Source organism: Ctenopharyngodon idella, chromosome 4, assembly GCF_019924925.1.
Source record: "Ctenopharyngodon idella isolate HZGC_01 chromosome 4, HZGC01, whole genome shotgun sequence".
Taxonomy (NCBI): Eukaryota; Metazoa; Chordata; class Actinopteri; order Cypriniformes; family Xenocyprididae; genus Ctenopharyngodon; species Ctenopharyngodon idella.
In genome coordinates, this window is record NC_067223.1 from 11313606 (window position 1) to 11341267 (window position 27662).

The 27662-nt window shown below is 36.2% G+C and overlaps 1 protein-coding gene across 3 annotated transcripts in view; it reads left to right on the plus strand.

Annotated features, from left to right (window-relative positions):
• Positions 1-1033: 1033 nt before the first annotated feature.
• The window catches only part of tfec (transcription factor EC), a 53349-nt gene continuing 26720 nt past the window's right edge, over positions 1034-27662 (plus strand). Inside the window, exons 1-4 of one of the 3 annotated variants that reach the window (XM_051891203.1) lie at positions 1034-3184; positions 3301-3432; positions 5718-5905; positions 16206-16405. In XM_051891203.1, coding sequence (XP_051747163.1) covers positions 16229-16405 — 177 coding nt within the window. In that variant the 5' untranslated portion in view covers positions 1034-3184; positions 3301-3432; positions 5718-5905; positions 16206-16228. Of the gene's footprint in view, positions 3185-3289; positions 3433-5717; positions 5906-16205; positions 16406-27662 lie in introns of those variants that run through there. The other 2 variants (XM_051891205.1, XM_051891204.1) reach the window with 2 other exon arrangements.

Below are 27662 nucleotides of genomic sequence, written 5' to 3' on the forward strand. Positions count from 1 at the left end.
ACTTTCATGCTGAGTGTTGGCGTTTGGACCATTTTGTTGGATATAATGGCAACAGTTTAATGTTAGCAATAGTGAGATTTGAACCCATGCCTCATTGCAGTCTCGTCACAAGAGAACATGCATTTAGCCACTTGTGCCGCAGTGACTTTCACGCTGAGTGTTGACGTTTGGACCATTTTGTTGGATATAATGGCAACAGTTTAATGTTAGCAATAGTGAGATTTGAACCCATGCCTCAATTGCAGTCTTGTTACCAGAAAACGTGCGTTTAGCCACTTGTGCCACTGTGACTTTCACGCTGAGCGTTGTCGTTTGGACCATTTTGTTGGATATAATGGCAACAATTTAATGTTAGCAATAGTGAGATTTGAACCCATGCCTCATTGCAGTCTCATTACCAGAGAATGTGCGTTTAGCCACTTGTGCCGCAGTGACTTTCACGCTGAGTGTTGACGTTTGGACCATTTTGTTGGATATAATGGCAACAGTTTAATGTTAGCAATAGTGAGATTTGAACCCATGCCTCAATTGCAGTCTTGTTACCAGAAAACGTGCGTTTAGCCACTTGTGCCACTGTGACTTTCACGCTGAGCGTTGGCGTTTGGACCATTTTGTTGGATATAATGGCAACAATTTAATGTTAGCAATAGTGAGATTTGAACCCATGCCTCAATTGCAGTCTTGTTACCAGAAAACGTGCGTTTAGCCACTTGTGCCACAGTGACTTCTACTCTTAATGTTGCCGTTTGGACCATTTTGTTAGATATAATGGCAACAATTTAATGTTAGCAATAGTGGGATATGAACCCATGCTTCAACTGCAGTCTTGTCACCAGAGAACATGTGCTTAGCCACTTGTGCCACTGTGACTTTCACGCTAAGCGTTGGCGTTTGGACCATTTTGTTGGATATAATGGCAACAATAGCAGGATATGAACTCATGCCTCAACTGCAGTCTCGTCACAAGAGAACGTGTGTTTAGCCACTTGTGCCACTGTGACTTCTACACTGAATGTTGGCGTTTGGACCATTTTGTTGGATACAATGGCAACAATAGCAGGATATGAACTCATGCCTCAACTGCAGTCTCGTCACCCGAAAACATGTGTTTAGCCACTTGTGCCACTGTGACTTTCACGCTGGATTTTGCCGTTTGGGCCACTTTGTTGGATATAATGGCAACAATTTAATGTTAGCAATAGTGGGATTTGAATCCATTGCCTCAATTGCAGTCTCACTACCAGAGAACATGTGTTTAGCCACTTGTGCCACTGTGACTTTCACGCTAAGCGTTGGCGTTTGGACCATTTTGTTGGATATAATGGCAACAATTTAATATCAGCAATAGTTGGATTTGAACCCATGCCTCAATTGCAGTCTCGTCATCAGAGAACATGTGTTTAGCTGCTTGTGCCACTGTGACTTTAACACTGAAAGTTGCCGTTTGGGCCACTTTGTTGGATATAATGCCAACAACGTAACATATGCAAGAGTTGGATTTGAACTCAGGTCTCCATGATCAAAGCACAATGTCTTATCACCCGAGCCACTGAGCCCGTTGAGCCGACATAAGTTTTGGAACTTTATTTCACTGTTAACCTGCATGTGACCTGTGATTTTTACCGTAAACTAGTTAAAGATCATGGAGAGGAGATTTGAACCCATGCCTCTATCGCAGTCTCGTCACTAGAGAACGTGCTTAGCCACTTATGCCACTGTGACTTTCTCTTGTAACTTTGGCATTTGTACCATTTTGTTGGATATAATGCCAACAAATTAATGTTAGCAAAAAAGTGTGTCTTGGATGGGGTTTTATTGAGAACCTTGTTTCATATGATGACAAAGTTTAGTAGTTGTAAGATTTGAACCAGAGTTTCCATATATGAAAGTCAAGTGATCAGCCACAGAGCTTAGATAATTTTATCTTAAGTTCTTTTAGTCCTTTTGAACTATAGGTTTATTATTATTATTTATGCTTTGGCATTGTCATCTTAAAGTACAGGTAAAGAACGTGAATCTAATTAAATGTCTAATAAGCTAATAAATCATACTGGTATCAGGCCTGTATTTCATACATCCTTGAAGTAGACAGTAAAATTTAATGTAGGATCATGCAATTAACAATAAACAGAATGATAAACAGAATTATAACCCTATAATTATAAATAACATTTAACATTTCCCATAAGCACCCACGGCTTGAACAGACATGCCTATTTAAATTTTCGTCAACCACAGCCAATCACAATTTATTTTACCATATAATGCACAATATTGACTATAGGCTTAGGTTAATTATAATATTGTACAGATTAAAAAAAAAACAGTCTAGTTATCATAACCTTCAGTCCAAACTCACTGAGAATGGATAACATATTTAAATTGCACTGAACTAATTAGCTTAATTAATGTCACCTGTCAAAAAAGGTGAACCCACTAAAATTCTATAAACAGAGTTACTATTATTGTTTATTAATGTAAAACTACAATGAAAATGGGACCAGCTTTAAACTGTGCAAGAATAGTTTTTATTTCTTTTATTTATGGCAGTTTTACAGTACAGCAGTTTTTTGTAAGAGCTTATTCTTTCTTTTTTTTTTTAAACATACGTTCTTATTACAATTTATTTTTATGTTAAGACACATTCCACTTGATATGAAATTAGTGCAGTGTAACATGTTCATCACATCCTCCACCAGAGGGAGACATTACACCACAGGAGCCCTCTGTATGTTTTGTGTGGTCACAATAGATTGACAATTAACTGAGCTAAATTAACACATTTTAGAAAACAATATTTCAACTTTTAAATCTTCATTTGCAAATTCTTAACACAAAACAGATTAATCCAAAACAAACAAACAAAGGAAGACATATATGCAGATTTAATAAAGTCTACATAAGCATGCAGGTGTGATGTAGCTGTTTTACACATTTATAGATGTAAACAAGGCATTTTTGTACATTTATACAATTATATTATTCTTTTTTATAGTGTGTACATCTACAGCAAGTCAACCAGGCTGAACCAGCGGTACTTAAAACAACAGAACGTGAAGCAGGAGTGACGCTGCTGAAATAGATCGGGCTCTCCAGGACAAGACAGAAAGAAAAACATGCCTCATTTGTCAAAGCCAGACAAAGCCCCACAGACCTTAAAGTGGGCAATTCAAAATTCTGAAGGGTAAGTTTTCACAAGAAAAAAAAAAAAAGAAGATGGAGGGGAAAAAGTTATCTAAGCCATTACGTTCCTTCACAATAGCTCTGGTTGAAGTTGTGCCTCTTCTGATCTTCTCTCAGCTGGACTTCTGCTTTCCAGCCTGTCTTCTCTGATCTCCAGTCATCCGAGAGGCTTCTGCCAGCCTGCGAGCTGTCAAAGTAGCCCTGGAATCAAACGCCACTCCATGCTCAGCTATGATCAAAGGAACACAGGTAAGGCAGCCACAGAGACACATACAATTGGCATCTAAAAAAGTAAGCCTTCTAACCCTCCCACCCCTCCTTCCCTCCTGCTTTTTTATCTCCTGACTACTCTGACACCGAGAGGAGAAACGTGGAGCACATTGATCAGAATAAAGCAAAGTGATCAGGTTTTGAAGATGCGGGGGGAAGTTTGTTCTCGCCAGAAACTTTTGGACAAAGGGAATTTTGGGATAGAGGTGAGGGCGCCACGTTAAGGGACACTTAAAACGCTTCAGAATTTTTTTTCTCTGCTTTGAACAATCTTTTCCCTGCTGATAATCCTCTAAACACAGAGATGTCTGTCTCGAGTCAAACACATCTTTCATTTCTTGCTAAAATGACCACACACATACACATGCGGTATATAGAACAGGGCTAGTTGTCACACAGATGTGTTTATCAGTATCAGTGGTTTTGTATGTTGGTTTCAAACACCTTGTTCAAAACACTAAACATCCTTTTTTTTTCTTTAAATTCTGCTCTTCAAACAATAATTACAATATAGAAAAAGACTGTATATCTAGCTGCACATACTGTATAGTCCCTCACAATGAAAATGAATTTCTGAAAAAAAAAAAATAAGTATTAAAATTAATTATAAAAAATAGTGTCTTTCTAATAGATCAATCAATACAAAACAAATACATTACCATTCAAAGTTTGGGGTCAATAACTTTTTTTTAAGAAATTAATATTTTTATTCAGTAAGGATGCATTAAATTGAACAAAACTGACTGTAAAGACTTTTATAATGTTACAAAAAAAAGTCCATTTTAAATAAAAGCTATTCTTTTGAACTTTCTATTCATCAAAGAAATGCATCCTGAAAAATTATATCATGGTTCTTTCCACAAAAATATTAAGTGTCAACATTAATAAGAATAAATGTTTCTTGAGCAGCAGATCAGCATATTGGAATGATTTCTGCAGGATCATGTGACACTGAAGACTGGAGTAATGATGCTGAAAATTCAGCTTTACCATAATAGGAGTAAATAACCTTTTAAAATATATAAAAGTAGAAAATATTGTTTTAAAAATTTAATATATTTCACAGTATTACTGTTTATACTGTATTTTTGGTCAGCCTGGGTGAGCATAAGTGACTTCTTTCAAAAACATTAAAAACTGAAAGGTACACCCACATGATAGTCCATGACAGTGCAGAATGCACTTCACATCCTCATACTAAGACAAATGGATAAATATATATGGACAAATGACATTTCTAATATGGCATTTAATGTCACGTTAGTAATGACATTTGAGAAGTCACAGCCAGTAGGCAGAACATTAACTAATATAGACACTGTGGTTTAGTGTTTTCTCTCTTTTTCCTCATTCTCTCTATTTCTCTCTCTCTCTCTCTCTCTCTCTCTCACACACACACACACACACACACACTCTCTCTCTCTCTCTCTCTCTCTCTCTCTTCTCTCCCCCCCACACACACCAGAAAAGTAACAATATATACTAAAATAACAATATAAATTAAATACTTAAATACATAAATAATTCACAGGTAAGGACTTTTGTACATTTTGAAAACCAGAGAGATGATTGTGTCAGGACACAATCCACCATGAAGACGTACATTGGATTTCACAGGACAAAATCAAAATACCTGCTGGGAGAAGCTGCAGCAATGTATGTGAAGTCTGGAAAATGAAACCAGTGGGAAAAAAAAAAAAAAAAAGACAAAATAACATTTGTAACAGGCTGAAAATGCTTAGAAACAACATTGACTCAACTCTCTGGGGTTCTGATTTAGGTGTCCTCTAGGTCTTGATTCATCTTTTCTTCTATTGTTGATCTGAAAAACCAGTACTGGACATTTCTGCTGACCCTCCTGACCCTTTTTTATTTTTTTTATGGCAGAAAAGAATGGTTTTCATTTATGAGAGCAAAAATAAGCATAAAATCTCCATCAGTTCAATATGTGAACACTTACAGTCAACACTGCACAACTTCTACATTGAACACAACAATAAGAAAAACTTATTATAATACATAAAGGCATGGTTTCACAGACAGGGCTTAGATTAAGCCAGGATTAGACTTCAATTAGTACATTTATATAGCTTTTATAAATGTGCCTTTAATGGTGTGCATCTTGAGACAATTGTACATATTTTGAGATAGTTTCTTTCAGTTAAATCATCTCAAACTTGCATTTTAGTCTGGCTTAAGACTTGTCTGTGAAACCAGGGAGAAAAGTTATAATACATAAAAATGAATAATATCTCACTTTCTAGGTTCAAGATGTCCTGTATGTAAAATAGAGACTTCCCATTTGCACGCGGTTCCATGGACGAAGAAAAAGAGGAAATAGATAAAGATTTATATCGGACCAAGTCTTGCTGATCTTGCCGGCAAACTAATAGCAAGAGAACAACCGCTGACTTCATAGAACATAAAACACGCCTGAAGCAGACAATCACAGGTAATTAATATTTTTCATTGAACTTAATCTGCCACACACACAAGAACTATTAATCTAGTCGGCTTCTTCTACAGCGTGCTTATGATAAAGAAATATTACACAGAAGTTTGCGTCCAGTAACGAGGGATGCTTGAGCATATTACCATATTACCAATGAGAGACCAGAGCTATACTGAGCATCACTGTAAATTTGGTTTTAAAGTTCTTGTTTAAACAAATTTGGTCTCTGGTGTCACTTTTTTGCCATTTTGAAAGTAATTCTTAAAATATAAACTTGCAGATCTGGATAATACTTTTTATAATTCACTTATTTGTTTTTGAAACAGTAATCATCGTAGAACAACAGACAAATCGAACAAACCCGCTTAATGACAATATTTAAAGTGTAAATATAGATATTTCCAAATATTTAAGTTAATATTGCTAAACCTCTGCATTTTATTCTTGAATACATTGTGAAGATGTTCACTATAATTTTATTGTTAATTCATAAGGCAAAATGTTGCTCTCTGAGCATAAACAAAGCGTATACTTAAAGCAGTGTATAGTACTCTGTATTTATAAAAAATAAACATATTTCAACTTAAAAACTTATGCTGCCATACATTTTTAAGCATAATCAAATTGGCTGTACAAAAAAAAAAAAAAAAAAAAAAAAAAACCTCAAACTATATTACATACACAAAACATGTTGCCATAACTTATTGATCATATTTTTTACAGCAGTTACTCAGAAAGGTACTAAAATGTACTTTTATGCATTAGGCATATGCTTTTGTTCTTGTAGCTCAACTGGCACTAATACAATGTTTATATTTTCTGTTGAACACAAAAGAAGATATTTTGAAGTATGTTGGTAATCAAACAGTTGACAGTAGCCATTGACTTCCATATTTGGAAAAAATACCATGGAAGTCAATGGCTACCATTAACTGTTTGATTACCAACATTCTTCAAATGATCTTGTTTTGTGGTCAACAGAAAAAAGAAACTCATACAGGTTTGGAACAACATGAGGGGTGATTTTTGGGTAAACTATCCCTTTAAGTAATGTAACTGAGAGTTGATTTGGAAATAAGTGTGTATAAATGTAAAACAGAGATTTTTTGGGAGGGGTTTTGTTTTCATAAATCTGGTGCATCTGATGTAGGTCTGTCTGCTCTTGAGTAATGCATTTCCAGGACTCGCATTAAGAGAACTTAGTGTCTACAGCAACAAAGTGACATGGCAAAAAAGGAAAACTATAAAAAAACAAAAATGAAGAAGTGGTAGCCTCCACCACATTCTTCAATTAAACTTCCTCTATTCAGGTCCTATCACATATATTGTTTTACATACAGGAAATTCCATCTATCATGGGATTTTTGCACCCATTTCTTGTTTGTGGAGGATGTGGTTTCTTTTGCACTCACTTTAAAGAGTGCCATTATATGGGGGCAGGGGGCGTTTGAATTGAGCACATGAGCGAATGTCACAATCACGACACGAGGTATGACTCTGCAAGAAAGGCACACTGATTTATATTCGCCTTTTAAAGTGATTTTGCTCAAGACCATCACCCCTGTAAGAGTGAACGAATAGCAAGTACTAACATGGGCAATGGGCTAAACACATCCAGGAGTAAAACAAATTTTTTATTATGCACTGCAAAATTTCCATCATGTGCAAAGACAACCAGTTGAGCCTGAGATAATCTGAACAAACATTTAATGATTCTATTTGTTGCTCATTTATGCTATTGTGAATCATAACATTTATTTAAAGACAAAAGACGGTTTTCAGTTTTGTTCAGGGTGCTGTGGGATCAAACCCCTTGATGCTTTCATTTTTTTTTTTTTTTTTTTTTTTAATCTTTTATTATTTCTTTTCACACAAATTATGTTGCTCCAATATTTAATTAAAAAAAAGGTAAATTATAAAAGTAAATTAAGTATTAATAATTAATGAGTAGTAATAATAAATTTAATAATGAACAATAAAAAAATAACATATCTTACAATTTAGGACCAAAAAAAATTACATTTTCTTAAGCCCTTCTATTGTACCCTACACCAGAATAAAATAATAAAATAAAAAAATAAAATATTAAATAATAATACATCTTCATACCAGAAAAAAAAAAAAAATTCTGCAGCAGAATATATAATAATAAATAGAAAAATTAAGAAAAATAATCATTTTAAAAGTATAAATAACAATTCAAATAAAAAAAACACCAGACAATAAAACACCACAATAAAATAATAAAATAAATATAAAGAAATACTTATAAAAGAATGATAATGATAATGAAAATAATAATAATAAATAAATCTTTATACCAGAAAATTGTTTATCCCTGTTAGAGCTTACAGCAGAATATAATAATAAAAAATAGAAAAATCAAGACAAATAATAATTGAAAATTATAAATAATACAAATTACACTTTAGACAATAAAACACAGAATAAAATAATAATAATAAACCTTTCTACCAGAAAAAAATGTTTAGCCCTGTTACAGCTTACATCAGAATTTAATAAAAAAAATGAAAAAAATAAAAATAAATGATAAATAATTAATAATAATACAAATAGTAAAACATCAGACAATAAAACACCAGAAAAAAATAATAAAATATTAATAAAGAAATAATTATAAAACAACAACAATAATAATATATCTTTATACCAGAAAAAAATCATTAGCCCTATTACAGCAGAATATAATAATAATAATAATAATAAAAATAGAAAAATAATGAAAAATATTTTTAAAATTATAAATAATAAATGTTAATACAAATAATAAAACATCTTCATAAACTTTGGCAAATGTTCACATTTTGAAACCTGTTGTACCCTTCACCAGACATTACATAATGTTGCATAACAGAGGAGATATAACATAAAGCAGAAGTGTGGGGCAGTTGATGTGCATTAATGCTGAGCTTCTAAAATAGCAGCATATTGGAATCTCTCATGAGACCACAGACGCGTGGAAGAGTCTGACTTGAAATGGTCAGAAAGAAAAGAACACACAAGGAAACATCAGAGACAGATGAGCAAGAGCCCATCAAAAGATTAATGACATTTATATGGAGAGAGAATGAGTGAGAAATTGAGAGCAGGAGATTCGCAGGTGTTGATCAGGTGGCATGGAGAGGTGATCTGAGACACAGAAGGTGAAAATAGAGAGGGAAAGATATCTAACATTTCAATGACAACGAGATAATGGATAAGTCTAAGAAGAAAAAATCAGCAGAGACAAGGTGTAGGGAAAGAAATGAGGAAAAATAGTTAGGAGACTGGAGATGGACTGAACTGGCTTTAGGTCCAGCTAAACCCGAAAATGCATCCACATCCCATATTGTTTTCCTTAAAAACATTTTTGACAATGTGATTAATTCTTGTCACATTTAGTTTACTTTTATTTTTTATATTAAAAGAGATTGTACCCTAGTTTTTAATTTTGTTCCATCTTCAATTAAATATCATGCATGTCATGTTCAGATTTATATTTTGCAAATAAGTAGTTTACTAAATGTCATTTAACAGATTCTTTTACCCATAATTTCATAGACAAAACAAGGTATATTTTATTATACATTTTATATAAATTATTTAAAATAATATGATCATAACATGAGTTTAATGAATTTAAATGTTAAAAATTTGTAACTGTTAAATACATTTGCTTTTAGATTATATTAAGTAGAATATATATTATAATTTATATATATATATGGATCATGAATGCATCCTAGAGGGAAAGTTAGCTATGAATTCTAGGTATAAACAGCATAAAAGTGGTCATATCATAAGAAATGTAATTTGTTTTGATCTTCTGAAGAGTTAAAGAGTTTGTACTACAAAACCTCACTTTCAGAACTCAAATTATCCTCCAAAATGACCATTTTGTGAAACCAAGCTCCTAACGGCTTATCCTTCTGAAGGACCCCAATTAAAAAGTGACCAAAGTTTGTTAATAAGATTCCTGGTACTGTTACATAATTCACATTTGTAGAAGGTCTTTACATCACCGCTCAGAAAATGCCAATGAAAACCTAAACTATGACAAATTCTGAATTATGACAAAAAACACAAGTGGACCTTAAGGGCAAAAATAGGGGATGAAATGATATAAAACGAAAGTATGACGTCCTCTTTCAAAACAACTTGAAATGTCACAGAACTGATGAGGGATGTGTGCATTTTACAGAGGGATGTGTGCAAGACAGACAGAGAGAGAGAGTGTCGTGTGTTTGTGTTCAGAGGAAGTAGGGCAGTGTGCTGAAGGCCAGTGTGTCGTGTTCACCTCTGATTCACACGACGGCGCTTACTCAATATCGCCCACCCACCTCTGAAAGGTCACAAGATCACTGTGGTCCTATTTGTAATATTAGAAAGAGAGGTGTGGACAGATGCAGGATGACATGCATTTTACTATTATCTTGAAGTATGCAATTGAAAACCAAGCCCTCATGACAACAATGTTAACAGCAGTGCAACAATTAGTAACAGTGATAGTTTTTGCATGTTGACATGTTTTGTAATTTTTTAAAAACATTTTTTACATTTATTAAATTTCCTATTTACGTAATTTTTTAAAAAACTGACTAAAAAAACTTTACAAACCTCAAATTATTTAAACAAAATCAGACTTTTTGTTTAAACCTTTACTTCAAATGACTTACAAAACCTGCAAATATACAAAACATACAAATTGGTGTATATATATATATATATATATATATATCATATTTTATTATATATTTTGTATAAATTAATGAATTGTATGAATGATTTATTCAAAATTATGACCGTAACATCCTTCTGCAATAAAATGTTAAAAATGTGTAACTGTTAAATTTTCCTTTTAGATTATATTAAATAATTATAATATAATGTTTAATACTACTACTACTAATAATAAATATATTAATATATATTTTACATTGTGTACACACACGCTATCATCATCATCTTCACGTTTTATTAATGATTTATTCAAAATAATATGATCTTGACATCCTACTTTGAAAATTAAAGAAATTGTAAAGCAAAAATTGTTAAAGATATTAATCCTTTTAGAAAACTGTAATGTTGAAGATGTCTGCCTAATATATTGAGTTTTACTGTACAAGCAAAAGAAAAACTAAAAGTTATGCAAACTATCAGACCTCTCAACTCCTCAAGTTACCAGTTCTGTGCCGTCTACACAGTGACCTCTTGTGGGCATCCAAGGAACTGCAGTTAAAGCTGTAATACACTGGATTCCTCTCTGATATTCAAGTCTAATAACTTCCCCCAACACAGATAAGTTCATAAAGGGCAGGAATCGAATATCTCGGCATTCACATTTCAGACTTCATATTGATTAATGACAGGGAGGGAGTCTGAATTGCCTTGTTGAGGAGAGGTGGTTTTGGTGCTCTTAAGAGTTGGGCTATCATGACGGCGTGGTGATGAAGGAGCTCTCCACTGCAAGCGATGGTTGGAGAGCCCTCAGGACCGAGACCGCCCACCCTGAGTCCATCTCCCAACAGCGTCTATGAGGCCCACAGAGCAGCTCTCATATCACACAACCGGCGTCTCGCACAAGGCAGGGTTCAGACACAAGTGAGGCTCGGCTCACCTCGTCCAATCAGTGACAGCGGAGGAGTTCATGGGAAGATGAGGCACTGCTCAACCTTGGCCAATCAGAGATGACATTGAATGTTTGCTCTCTCCTCGGCCTGTGGCTCTTGGGTTTGACCGAGGCTCCATGTCTGAGAAGAGACCGACTCAAGTGGAGCGCCGGCTAGACAGACACAAACACAAGCCTCTATTTCCCTGTCTGGTCTATTTAGGAAAAGCTGCTAATACTGTTTCTTTTTCTGTATCTGAACTATGCGTGACAACTTTCATAACTTCTCCAAATGTGGTGCACAAGAAAACATATGCAATTAGAGAGGCTATATTATAATCTTAATTTTGTTTATAGGGTCAGTAATGCTCTGTTTAGTTCCTGTCTCTATGAAGCTTCTCCTTCTGAAAAGCACAGTGTGCTCTGATTGGTCAGCTGGAATAGTGTGTTGTGATTGGTCAACTGCTTAGAGAGAGAGTTTGAAAAATGCCCCTTACCATAATCACAAGTTTCAACACATACTCAACCAGGCTTCGCCCCTTTATTTTGCGTATGCCTTGGGTGGGAATTATTAAAATGAGGAATATTGTGACATGTACATTCACAGAAGGAACCTCAAGACTACAATCGAGTTCAGAAACAGTGCTTACTAATAAAAATCCCTTTGGAATCGACTTTGTGCTTTGTAACTTTGCAGACCTTTTTCATGCTTTTGTAAAAAAGCATAATAGGTCCTCTTCAATGGCATGTACAAGAAGTGACATCACATACAAAAATCAGTGCCTCTATGAGATGTCCTCTCTAATATAGCGAACCTGAGTGTGAGTAAAAAGTGAATAAACCTTCTCTCGGGTCATCAGGTGTGGGGAATGCAAACAGCTCAGTGGGTATTCCTAACAGGATTACAACAGAGATAGACGACTGAGATTGAGAGTGAACAGTCTCACTGTCCAGACAGGCTCTATTACAGCTGCCAGATTACACTAAACATGATAGAAATCACCAAAACAAATAAACTCACTGTGGCCTTCTAAATCCTCAGTATTGTACAAACGAACTCCTTAGGAAAGCCTACAATGTAGGAACTTACATGCATGCTAATGCAATGCAATAAAATGAAATAAAATAAGTACCATCTACTATTATGTAATGTTTGTAAAATATGTATTGTAATAATATATGCAATTTATATGTTGCCTATTGGACAATGCTGAACAGTCAAACCTTGATCCCCCCCACTATAAATATATCAAAAAGTAAAACAATATTTCCCAAAACAATCATGTTTTGTATGAAGCAGTTTGATTAGAGAAAGAAAGCTGGGTGCACACTGTATGAATTATAATAGTCCTTTGCGACTGTTGCTTGTCAGACTGTACGAACATGATTCCTACTGTAAGCCAAGTCACACTGTAAGGTCTCTGTTATCATCAATGTCAGACTGTACGGCAGTCAAGACGTGTTAAAGACGGACACACGCGAGAAGGCTCAACAGAGTTTTGCATCATCATCCATGACACATTCGTTGACGGTGAGCCGCATTACATGCGGGAAAAGAAAAACAATCTATAGCGTTAATGTTGTCGCCGCACAAATTGTGCCATCAGGTTCTGCACTTTGATGGTTGTTGCAGGACAAGCCACACTACAGGACTGTGCCCCAAAACTTCTGACACTGGCAGAATTAACATTTGCTCGCAGTGGTCATTAATCGGCTGTCGGCGAACATGTCAAACTAGCGATCAAAGACTACAGATTTTAGCCTGGGATCAGAGGAATCTTTTAGGATTCTCAAAACTTGTCTCAGACAGCCGAATCATGGGCAAAATCGTACAGTGTGAACCCAGCTTAAGTCTGTCCATTATCCAGACTCAGTGACTCAGGGCCTGAGCACAGGCAGAAGCACTGCAGCCCCGCTCGGCATCTGAGGGGAGCCAGCGAGAGCAGAAAACCAAGAATTAGCCATGAAAAGAGCAAATAAATAGGTGCTTCAACTTGAAAAGCCTGTAACAAAGCCTTTGGAGGACTCAAGAGATGACATAAGAAAGAATGAGGAGAGAGAGAGAGAGAGAGAGAGAGAGGAAACAAGTGTTTTGTCTCTCAGTCCAGAGCTGGTGGAGGGGCAAAGCACCACACAGGGCCGTTTCTGAGGGAAAGCTTTTAATGAAGCCCAGGGGGAAAGGAGAGCTCATCAGACTGAGACATATCCTCTAAACTCTCTTTTTCTCTCACACACATTTTATATCACATATATTCACATATACACATTGAAACGCTTTCTTTAGACTTTTAACTAGAGCAGGGCAGGATTTATACTCATGCCGATATGCATTTCACCTGAGGCTACAATATCGAAGTATAGCCTATACTTTATTGTCTCCACCTACACAACCAGCTAACCAATGACCCATAAGCCTGAAGGGTTTTACTATACACTGTAAATCACTAGCTAAAGCTCACCAGTGTCTCGTTGACCTCATCTTCACCCTGAAAAATGACCCCTTTGCAAATCAATGACACTAAGAGGGAAAAAGCCACATTTTTCATCAAAAACTAGATTTTTTGAGGCATTTTCTCATGCAAAACTTGTCTGCATGATGTTATGATATCATGATATTTATCAGGGCTTTGCAATGCGGTTGCTAATGTGTCCTGAATGTTTTTTTTTTTTTTTTTTTGCAGTTGCTGGGTGCTTGCTTACTAGCTCAAGTCAAATCCAAGTCTCAAGAAATGGCTTGAGTACTTTCTTTACCGCATTTTTTTAAAATTTCATTTTGTTTTATTGTCCACGAGACCTTAAACTCCAAAAAGTCTGATCTGTAATCTGAGAAAAGTAATAGTACACATGATTTGTAGGAGAAGTACAAGCAAAATGAGCAATAATGAGAAGAATGTGCAAAAATAATTACTTTAGCAAGCAACACTGATTAATTCTTTACAAAAAAATCTAAATCAACATGTGAAAGATATGATAAGAATGCCAAATGCAGCAGGTTGCAGTTTAGCACAACAACCCGTTTGCCTGCACGCCCCTTGCATCCCGATGAACGCCAAATATAGGGTTTTACTGTTCGGTAAATTGTAGTAAATGGAAAATGGCTTGGGATTTCTGACTTCTGAATGTGTCAAACAGTGCCATTGCTAAGGAGTTGGAAGCCTGAAACAAAAAGCCCTGGTTTAGTATCATTACCTTCCCTCATTATAGTATTAGCTCTATAAAATGCTCCTGTTGTTTGGGAGAAATACTTACTCGCCTCATAATGGAGAGGCTCACACACAAATAGTGGCCCAGTGTGGACACAGGCCCAAGTGAAGTGCAGACAGGGACAATTGTCTCAAATAAAGGAAGCTAAAAGCAGCTCTGTCCCTGGAATGCTGACAGATGGACAGGAACATTTTTTAGCAGCATTTCGGTCCATCTCTGAATTTGACTGGTGTCTAGAATCGCATATGCTACTGTTCTGCAATGCTGACAGGAAGAGAGAAATAATGAGGGAATACAGAGAGAAAGAAGGCAATTTAAAATCACTTGCACCATGCATGGAAGTAGAGAGGTGTGGGCAAAAAAGGAGGAAGACTTGCCAATTACGTTGTGCTCAACCTCCTGCTCCTCCATTATGGAGCTCTTTCCTTTCACAGTGCTGTCTGGCTCTCAGCGTGGCCCCTCTGATTGTGTGAGGCGTCACTGTCTCACTGATCTCTCTCTGATAGAATGAGATCCTCATGCTGCATAACTCTACACCATGCCTACATATTGTAACATAACGGATATCTGAAATTAAAAGATGTAGAAGAGTCATACAATAAGGAAGAATCGTTCCTTGCATATACAGTGTGGTCAAACATGGATAGGCAACAGCTGTAACTTTTGAAGTGTAGCTACATCAGAGTGAGAGACAGTTAGATAGACTAAGACAGACTGTCAGATAGATACATGAGTAGATGGACAGACAGATAGATAGATAGGTAGATAGATAGACTCGTCTGTCTGTCTATCTATCTATCTATCCACTCATCTATCTATCTATCTATATAGAGAGATAGATAAGTAGACAGACAAGTGGATAGATAGACAGACACCTCTATCTATCTCTCTATCTATCTATCTATCCCCCCGAGACTATCTTTCAATAATTCATTCCAATAATGTGTAAATGATAGTCACACTGCAACACTAAAACATGATTAAAACATCTTCATCTGTCACTTTCAGACGGAAAAATACTGCTTTTAAAGTAGATAACACTGAAAAAGGCAATTAGCTTTTTACACTTAAATCACTGATTGTGTGTGACAGTTGAACTGAGACTATATACGCGGCATGCTGCCCCTTATTATTTCAGCTTCGTTTCAATCATTTCATGCAACATTGACGCAATGTGAGTCTAAACAAAGACGCATTGGATCACAGGCTAAAAGAAAACATCCCTCAAATGAGATTTCAAATTGACCCTAGGGACAGTACACTCAACCGGCTTATTTAAATTCATTTGAAAGTCTTTACTGATTCTGACTTCACACATCACACAGATTTCTTCAAGATACTAATCCAAGCAAAATGTTTTGAAAATGGCTAAATATGAATTATACGTTAATTTTAAAAATAATACACTAAATAAAAGTGAACAAACTATGTAGATACAGTGACACATCACATTTCACAGCTCCCTTGTCTCTTGTGTTGTGTTTTCAGCGTGCAGCCTTAGGAATCCAGCAATGTTTCAGTCATTCTCTGGTGTTCAAGCAGCCCCTGCGACTAATGTAGCAAACCTGCAGAACCAGTGGGCCCCGGGGCCCTCGTTCTCCTCCTGCTCCTACCCCTACCACACCAACCCGAACCCAGGTCCCTACCACAGCAAACAGCCCTCAACCTGGCCTTGGAACCGATGGAAGGTATGCAAAATCTCTGACACATTTAGTTTTTGCATCATGGCATTTAATTGAGATTAGCAGAATATTACATTGCAAATCGAATGCAATGCAGCGATTTTTGCTTTTTGCGGTGACAAATTTCTTCATGGAAAATGTATCTTAACTGATATTAATTAAGTGGAACTGCCTTCACAACATTTATAGGATCAATTCTGATTTTGTGTTGACTAAGTCACTATTTTAGCGACTGGAAGTCATTAGCACACTCACAAGAGTGCTAGCAGTATCATTAGAGCTGATCTTAATTTAGTTACATGCATCATAACACAAATTAAAACAACCCCTTGGTGTGGAGGGGGGCAAAAACTCGCACATAATCTGAAAAAGAAAGAGAAAGAGTCTGTGGCATGTCTGTGAATATATATATGAATGTATTTCAAAGACATGGGAAATGGCAGGGTCACATTCAATGTGCTTCAGAAAATAAAATAAAATATTGCAGTTTAAAGTTATAAAAAATTCTTAGACACCAAGAAAAAATATTTCTAAGATTTTATTAGCCACACTTGCTACATGCTTTTAAAGATAGATAGATAGATAGATAGATAACTAACTATCCGTAACCCTTATATGTGTGTGAATTGCATTGTACAAAATCAGAGGCTTTTTTTCTCATTTCTGCCACATTGATACTTAACCCCATAATGTGATTATAGACGCATGCCTGTGTCCGCACATTTGAGCCAGAAACCACCCAAACAGCCCTTTGTGTCCCAGGACTCATTTGTCTGGAATTTCGATGCTGTGGATTTGCTGGTGGTTTTGTTTCGGAACGTAATTCCACACTATGTGCTGACAAAACACTGTAATCACAATAGTCACATTCAACAAGTGTTTATTTTGACTGTAAAAAGCAAAAGGTCCTGAACTGGGGTGTGAATTTCTATATATGATTCATCCCTTCTTTTTTCATTCTTAGGCTTTTTCTTAATCTCTTGGGGAAAAAAAAAAAAAAACTTTTTGTGAGTTTCTTGCTCAGAAGTGCTTTTGAATAGCTTAGGGGAACAATATAAATGACTAAATATAAATATATGCTATATAAGAAAGAAAAATACAGATAAATGATAAATGTTTAAGCTCATATTGAAATCTGAACATTCTCAAATCTTATATTGTTGAATGTATTATTAAATACACAATAAATAATAATTATAATAATTAAAAACTAAAATAAATAATAATACTTACAAACACACATTTGGTTTCCATGTTTTATGGGGACTTTCCATAGACAATGATATTTATACTGTACAAACTATTTTCTATCTTCTACCCCTAACCATCACAGAAAACATGTTTACATTTTCAAAAAACATCACTTACAGTAGTATGATTTATAATCTGTTTTCCTCATGGGGACCAAAAAATGTCCCCACAAGGACAAGAATTTCGGATATTGCCATCTTTGTGAGGACATTATGATCTGCTTAAAATGGCCAGACAGAAGAAAAATAGATGCTTCATCTGCACTTTTAATATTTGTCAGAAGGAGAAAGATAGAAATCAGTTCTTCAGATGGAGAAGCAAAGCAACAGTCAGTTTTAAGCGGCTGGAAAGGGAATAGAAGAGGCCGGACCACATCAAAGCTGCCTTGTGTTTGCTCTGGTCCACAAGAGGCCTTTCATGTGTTAAAGTGTGTGTGCGTCTATGTTTTGGTATGGATCTGTGTATTTCAAACACTGCAGCGCTACCTGTGTTTGGAGGAAAGAGGCTGGTCTCTTAGAAGCGTGCTGTCCCTTGAGGCTACTGCAGACGTACACACACACTTTCACTCAAGAAGACACAGATCTATAACTGTGTATCTACACGCCCCCCTGCCTATGAGGTTTATCTTGAGTGTGTCGGGTAGAGCCAAGAGGTTATGGGAAGACGTATTATAGGGAGATGGAGATGGGGGGTGCCGTTTGGATCCCGACTGACTATTAGGACCAAAGGAGTCTGCAAGGGAGACCACCCACCCCGTCTGGCTCAGACCCAAACTCAGTCTGACATCCTGCGGCCCACTGGACTGGCAGGAGGGAGGGCAGGTCAAGAGATGTCTAATGGGGACAGACAGTTGTAGCGTACACTGGAGCGGGTTTTCATAACAGTCCATACCTTGGAAAGGCACAGTTAAAAAGCTTTGATGGAGCAGATTACTGGATTACTGTATTTAGTATAGAGATGCTAAATACAGTCTTGAATGCTAACAGAATTGTGAAAGCGTTACACAATCTTACACTGGACATGTATGGCCCTGTAAATGGCTTAAAGGTGACCTATTATGCCCCTTTTGACAAGACATAATATAAGTATCTGGTGTCCCCAGAATGTGTCTGAAGTTTCAGCTCAAAATACCCCACAGATAATTTATTATAGCTTGTCAAATTTGCCCCGATTTGGGTGTGAGCAAAATCAAGCCGTTTTTGTGGATGGGTTGCTTTAAATGCAAATGAGCTCATGCTTCCCGCCCCCACGCTCGCTCGTCATTCCAATACACTGAGGCATACATAATACAGAAGCTAACAGCAAATAAAACTCGCAAAATGGATCATTACAAACTATTCTTGATGCAGCATATAACATAGGTATGCCATGTATTTTGTGGATGTTTGCTAAAATTCGATTCTGAATGATTTTGATAGTGTGCTGCACGGCTAATGTGGCTAAAGCTACACACTGTTGGAGAGACTCAATAAGAATGAAGATGCGTTTATGAATTATACAGACTACACGCGTTTTTGTGTTAAAAATGAAAATAACGACATGGCTCTGGTCTCCGTGAATACAGTAAGAAACAATGGAAACTTTAGCCACATTTAACAGTACATTAGCAACGTGCTAACTAAACACATTCAGGAAGACAATTTGCAAACATCACAAAATAAATATATATGAAATTGGATCAGTTGGTATCGATCCATCTTTGAGAATCAATTTCTGTGCAAATTCTGTGTTTTACTGATGATTGTGTTGAAGATTTTAGTGTTAATGACCTACACATAGTGCTATATGAATTTATCTGGACACATTTCCTTCATAAATAAAATTACACCACTGCATCCTTAGTGGCTCAGATGCCAGGGAGTTTATGGAGACTCATATGTTTGCTATTATAGCCGTTAACAGATCAGTGATCATGTTTACATAGCTGAGACATATCACAAGCTCAGGGACGGTCGTTCTTGAGTGCTGCTTTCCTGCAGAGTTTTGCTCGACACAACTCACCTTCCTTCACGTAGCTTTAGTAATCGCGTGTTTAATCAGGGTTGTAGCTAAACGGGACAGCTGCTGCTGCTGCTGCACTCCAGGACCAGTGTTACTCGTCGCTTGCGAAAACAATTGTGGTTTAAAGTTGGCATGAAACGAAAATTCACCCTATTTTCTAAATGCATGTAATTGACATTATTGTAACCGATCCATCCGTGCATGTTTCTTTCTTTTATTTATTTATTTTTTTTGAATGCCTTCTGAAGTGAAGCTATGCACTTTTGTAAGAAAAATATCCATATTTATAACTTTATAAACTATAACTGGCTTCCCATAACTGCTGTATGCGAGTCTAGTTCTGGGCGAAGAGTGACCTTTAACTCGACGGAAAACGTATTGATGAAACAAAACACTGGTCATTAATTAGAAGTCTAAAATGAGAATATTTAAAGAGAAATGTCGGAGGAGCTAGAGTTTGTAGCCTATCCCTATTTGTTTGACCCGCGAGAGGCGTCTGCTCTCACCTAAGCTTTAGCTACTCCTACATCCTACGTCGGAACTTGACTCTTCTTGTGAACACGCAGATGGCCGTTACCGGAAGCTAGTAATTACATTTTATATAGTTTTAATCATGGATATTTTCCTTACAAAAATGCATAACTTCGCTTCAGAAGGCCTTTATTAACCCCCTGGAGTTGTATGGATTACTTTTTGGGCTTCAAATAATATGGCACCATTCACGCCCATTATAAAACTTGGAAGAGCCAGGATTTTTTTTAATATAACTATGATTGCGTTTGGTTGAAAGAAGAAAGTCATATACACCTAGGATGGCTTGAGGGTGAGTAAATTTTGGGACAATCTTCATTTTTGGGTGAACTATCCCTTTAAGCCTAGTCCCAGACTAAAATGCATGTTTGAGCTGTTTTAACTGAAAGCAACTTGCACTGACATACCTTAAAATATGTCAGCGCCATTGCTTTGTCTCAAAATGCACACCAGTAATGTTTTTTTCAAAGGCACCTTAAATGTCCTAATTGAACTAAGGTCTAATCCTGACTTAATCTAAGCCCTGTCTGTGAAACCAGGCCTATAACTGATACTTCTGCATGCACTCACAGTATGAAATCTATTTTGCAACAAACAAGCATTTCTAAAGCAAGGTGGGTGGAGCACGGATCAAGAGAAACATTTATAAACACATCACAAAAATGATTTCTGATTAACTAAATCGTCCAGGACAAAAAAAGATTGCTAAAAAGAAAGGAAAGATGGAAATAAAATCAAGGGAGTAAGGAAGGATGAAGAAGATGAACACATCAAAATTCACTTGCACCCAGTAATTGTGAATCATCAGTGAGAGGAAACCGTATTAGCAGCGCTGATTATGACAAACGGCCTGTCATCAAATTTCCACATATGGGGTTTTTCCAGGACAGTGGAGTGACTCAGTCCGCCAGTGTCACTGTTCTCCCTTTCTTTAAAAGGACTGACTCTGATCAGAAGTACTCTTGATCAATTACATTTTTAGGGACTTTTACAGCCCTGCTGTTTAGTGATGTTGCTTGGTCCTTCCGTGTCTCTTTGATCCGTCAGGGTCATTCCCTGCTAATAGGATTAAACCAGCGGCCTTTTAAATTCTATATATTGAATGTAAAAACTCAATATGGGATGGAAACCTGTTTATCTGTCTGAAAGAAGGAATTCATAAGGTCAAAAGAGTCTGTAGCATCTGTTATTATATCAGTCAGGTTAGTTTATTAAAAAAATGTATTAATGTAAATGGAATGTACAATGGTTTGGTTTTGGCGGACTAGATTTGCTACGCTGCTGCTGCAGAGCAAGTATGACTTGCTTCTGCTAAATGTTCAGAACATAAAATTAAAGGAAACATCCTGCTGCTGCTAGAGAGAGGGAGACCCCCATAGCAGATCTAGGCAGGTGGTGCTGGGGAGGTGGAGGGGTAGAATAAGAAATCACATAATGCGCAGAGTTAGTGTATTTGTTTGGATGCGTCGTGAAGTAGTAATGGATAAGTGAAATTGATTGGCTGTGGAAGTTACATTGAAACTACCAATCAGAACGCGAATAGAGTTTCATGACTCAACTATTCAAAACTATTCAAATTACATTATATTATATTATTCAAGAAAAAGATGAAGGGATTCAAAAGGTCAAAAGAATCTGTAGCATCTGTTTATATTATATAGAAAATAATAGAATACATAATGTTAAATATATAATGATTATATAATGATATATATTCCAAAGAAAATTTCAATCTTATTGATGTTCTGATGATACACACATGCCTTGGCAAAGTGCCCGGATGTGCTGAATAGGCCTGAAACAAGTGAACAGTCATTTCATCACAAGCTTCATTCTTGCCTCAACAAAGATGGCAACTGAAGTCCTGGCATGTGCAATCCCCATTAACAAGCCAGCATATTCTCCTTTATAAGATTAATGCAGTACATGTAGCAGGTGTCTGCCAAAATTCCTGTCTTATTTAAACCGCCCGGCCCATACCAGCCCTGTAATCCTATTAGGCCTAATTGAGTGAAGTCTGCAGTCTTTTTCAGTTAAACCATGTTCAGCCACTAATAGGATTCAAAGGAAAAAGGTTCAATGCATGGAATATATGCTAGTGTGGGCTTTTAGCCTTGAGCGGGGCAGAGCGTTGTGCCCCGGGGCACCTGTGAGGCCTGATCTGGCCAGAGGGCTAGACAGGGGACGTAAGGAGGGAGGGGGTCTATTTAGGTGTACAGGGATTATTACAAGCAGTAAAGGTTTTACTCTTTCTTTTTAATCAAATCTGACAGAATAATAAAACTTCAGAATCTGTACGTCCACACTGATGTTTGTGCTTGAGCATGAACGTGAGCAGAAGATAATTTTTTAATGGATGAATCTGAAAAAATATTCAGGTCACATTTCAAGCAGAAAAAAATTAGACAGTATATGCAACAAATATGATGTATAAAAAAAAAATATATATATATATGTAAAAAAAAAAATTATATTATTTATATATTTATTTACATTTATAGGAGCTTTACAGGAGAAAAAAGACATTTTGTGCATTTGAATGCATGATTTAAAATCAGTTTAAAAATCTTATTGGTTTAATAAATAATAATAATAATAATTTGAATTTTTAAAAAATAATTATTTAATAACAATAACAATAGATATGATAATTATTAACTCTTATAATGTTATGAAAGTACAAAACATGAACCTGATGATTAATTTATGAAAGGTGATTATAAAACAGTGTCACAGTTGTCTGTTGTTATGAGACAGATCTTGCATGTGATATTGCACTGCATAGAATTGCTTTGATCGTACTGATTAAACGGTAAAAGGCAGGAGAACTAGACTCTTCTTGTCTTCAAAGATATTATCTGCCTGTCCCAACTGACCTCTGGCCTCTGATCAGTGTGAGTCCATTTCTGCGTTTGATGGGGAGACATGTATCAAACAGGGCCACTGTGGCCCTTAATGTGGTGTATCACCATGGGCCCTCACAAAACCCTCAGGCCGACATCTCAGAATCACCGCTCAGCCACACTGATTAGTCGCTGGCGTCTTTTGGACAAAATGACTGAAAAGGACACAGGAGTTCCTCTCCAGTCAGGGTGCATGAGTCCCTCATGAGGGACTGGACTAGACTAGACTAATCTATACTAAACTAAAATAAACAATAAAATAAAATATATACAAAAATAACAAAATGATGCTGTAGAATTACTTAAGTATAATTATTCTGTGGGATCAGTTAAGTAAAACCATGAAGTGGTGAAATCCGGTCATTTTCCATTCACATACCAATTTCAGATACATTCTGATATAGTTTACGTAAAAAGCAGGAAAGTGGCAAGTATTAGCCATTAAGGACAGCCAATACTTCCTGAAAGAAGTCAGATAAATGTCAATCAAGATCAGAGGAGAACGTCATTAGCATTTCCTAATCTCATTCAGATTACTCTATTCGTCCCATTGTGGAAAGTTAATCTCTAGAATAATATTTCTTTTGTTTCCTAAATCCTTGTGGAATCCTCTGTGGTGTCAGTGAGTGGGTTTCTCTATACTCCCCAACAGGCTTTTTATTTTAGTAAATAAATCCATTTGCTAACTTGATAAGGTCATTTGCATGTTGAGAGAAACTAGGATGTACTGATGTGGAAGATGCCATAAACCAAAACACTAAGCGGGAACTATCCTGGAGGTGGAGTGATGAAAGATGACTTTTACAGCAATAATAAGGGAAAATGCATTCTAATATGTGTGATCAACTGGCTCACACTGTGAAAAGCCATTTAGTTGCAGGGCTACACTAAAAGACACTAAGAACCAGAAAGTGGAGGCAGCCTGGAAGGAAGAGCCTTATAAGGACCCCACGACATGAGTAATTTTATAAATGAATATGCAGCTCTTTTATTGTGCTTTCTTCTGGGGACGTTTTATCCCCAAGTTAACGTAATCCTGGGTTATCTTGTTCCACGTTGCACTGCATTTTCCAGTCAACCCCAGTTTACTCCCCTTGCTAAGCACCTTTCAAAAATACTTATGATCAAATTATTCCTGTGCCCTTTATGAGGAAATCTACTTAAAAATTAATTTTTGTGTCTCTTGTAATGGTGTGATGCTGCCAAGACTCCCATGCAAACCTGGAGATATCAGATATTTAAAATTCACATTTTCCTGTCTTGAAAATGGATTTTTAATTAACAATTAATTAATAAACATTTTCTACTTCTGTTCAGCTTAAAAATATTACAGTTTACTAGAAATTGTTCTCATTGAGTGAAATCCTTATCCAGTAATTATGAATGGAAAACTGGAAAAGTTATGAAACGGTAGTTTTATTACTTTTTAAGCATTTTATTTGATTGTTTTAAAAAAGTTTTTTTTTTTTTTTTTTTTTTTTTGTAAAGAAACATCTAAAAAATTTCAGTGAGATTTTCAGAGCAGACTATGATGTCTGTCTTCAATATAATATTGTGAATGACAATGATAATTTAACAATATATAAATCCTACAAAATGAGAAATATTAATATTAAATGTTGCCAAATAAATACTGTATAAATAAATACATGAATAAATAAATTCCACAAACATTTACTTGCCCAGTCCCAGTAGGTTATGGGTTGGAATACAGTATGTAAAATAAAGCTCTCCATGTGTCACCAACACTGAACTATTAGGCCCAGTTTACACCTGGTATCTATTTTAAGATGCATTTTGGTCGATCGGATCACAAGTGTACGATGCTAAATACAGGTGTAAATGGCGTCTAAAACATTTTTAGCTTGTCCACTTTCGACCACTTCCTGAGGTAGTCGAAAATGCATTTGACCGGATTTCTTTCGTAGTGTAGATGCTCATGTGGTCAAATGTGCCAAAAAAGACCGCTTAACTGACCTAATGTGTAAACAGTATGGGAGGCACGCTAACCAGACGGGATTTTTGGCTGAAGACCCAAGTTTGGTTTGAAGACGAAAAACGTACCAAGCACAATGTTCTCTCACCATTCTAACACGCACGTTTGGCCGGTCTTGTGGCTGTCAGAGCAGAAATTAAAGTTCATGCTCTCGGTATGTTTTTCCGTCGTCTCCGTGTGCATTCATATGTAAATTGTGTGAACTTATTTTGTCCATTAGATTGAAATATCTGGGGGAAAAAAACAAATAAATTTACCTGCCCATAGACCCTTCCCTCGAAGAAATCAGGATAGAAGTGGTTGAAAGTGGGCAAAAGAGATGGGTTAAAATGGCAGGTGTAAAAAGGTATGTGTGTGCCTTGTATACTTATGATCCGATCGACCAAAACGCATCTTAATACCAGGTGTAAACAGTGCCTTAGTTACTCTAGTTGACCTAAAAATCTCCCAACCAGTCCCAATCCAAGACCCCCCAGTAACTCTTAAGATTTTAAGAAGATGAATTACAAAAGAAGAGACAGAAAGAGAGGATGAACAAGAAAGAAAGAAAGAAAAAAAAAAAATCAAAGAATTGGATTAATTGGCATAATGCAAGGTGGCTGAACACTGCTAGAGAGAGTGTCAGATTTTGGAGAATCACTGCCATTCTCAAAGCTGAACCATCTGCACAATTAGCTGGCCGAACTTTGACCCCAAGCAGAATAATTAATGAAAAACAGAGGATGAAGACAAAATGTGCAGAGCCATTTGAGTGAGTGAGGGAGAATAATACATCAAAGAGAGTCAGTAATTGGCCCTGTGGCTTTCATTCCTTGCCCCATTTCTTTCAATTCATTGACTCAAAATAATGGGTTCAGGTTCATTATCAACAGGTCGTAAGCTTAGGAGTGCTAAACAGGCTGGGGTGTGTGTGTCGATGGCTCAGAGGGACCCGTACATGAGTCTACGCAAGTAATGCATGATATTGTTGTGGCATAAAGAGCGAAAGAGAGCGATACATACATAAAATCAAAATGCTGGAATATAACTGGTACGGTCAGGTAAGTCAATTGAGCATTTCATGTTTTGTATACTAGAATGATGAAATCTGTAGTGCGATTGAGCTATTGCTTATATTCTGGTTTATCTTACCATATAAGGTTTATTATTTTGGAGGAAGTGCAAATATATTCTGCAGGGAACAACTTTAAATGCTTTAAAGCCTGTCCTATTGTATCAAATTAATCTGTAATTAAAAATCGCATAACAAACTAGGTGTATAATGAAAAACATATAATGTGTCAATGTTATGCTACATTTGACAAAATAAAATCAGTCTGGCTAATTTAATTTACATAATTGTATCATTGGTTTTGCGTGTGTTATAGCGACGGGCCATTTTACGCTTCTTATTTTCAGCTAACAGTCATAACGACAAGCAAATATGCATCTATAAAGTTTATAAATGTCCAAAAATGAACACTGCTATCTCTTTATCATTTAATTAATCTTAAATGAATGAAAGGGTTCTGTCACCTTTTACAGATAGGAACTGTAAAACATTTTTGAGCAAAGAAAAAAAAACAAAAAAACATATTTATAGATTGCATGCTGTAGATCCCTTGTTAAATTGTGTGTTTGTGTGTAAACAAAAGCATGTGCGTTTACAGTGGTGCTTTCATTGTATTTGTTGTGGCACAGAATGTTACGACTCGATTATGTCCTTGCGTATCACATGCAGTTAGCTCTGCTCACGCACATGCGGACGAAACTCAATTGCCACAGTCTAAATGTTCAAGTTACCAGCACGTGATAAGGTAAAATTCCTCAAAACAGTTTATTACTAACCTAACATGCTCAGACGGACGCCCTCCACCCCACTTCTGCTCATACCCCCAACATAGTTTGGACTGCTATAAGATTGACTTTGGTGGTTTTCCCATACCTGGGTGTGCCATATCAGGCACTTAATAACCTAATAGGTCTTAAAGTCAGGCTTTTGGTTTGAGCAGCACCATGCAGTGATGAAAAGAGAAGCATCATCTCATGTTAACGTCACCCAAGTACTCAGCTGAGAGGGAAATGAGATGAGAAAAAAAAAGTGAAAGCTCCTCAAGAATGTGGGATTCCTTTCAACGGAGTGTGTTATTGTTCTTCATTGTGGTGGCATGGTTAGAAAGATACATTTTCACAGTCATTCATGTCATTACACTGGTTTATAAGAATTCAAAAGACTTCTGGGGATGTGAAAATTCTGACTGACAACTTCAAAAAGGAGAAAGAAATTAGGAAGAAACTGTTCTTTAGCACAAATGACTCGGCGTTTATAAATCATGATTAATATTAGTATCATATATGAATGTTATTGGTTGAAAACTGACGAGATATGTACTTTCCCCAAAAAGTTTCATTTGTCAACATTAGTTAACTACATTAGTTAACACAAACTAACAATGAACAGTACTGTACTTCTACAGCATTTACTAATCTTAGTTAATATTAATCTCAGCATTTACTAATACATTTTTTAGGTCAAAAATTGGTAACATTATTTTGATGGTCCACTTTAGACATTCTACTAACTATAAGTACCTTTGCACCT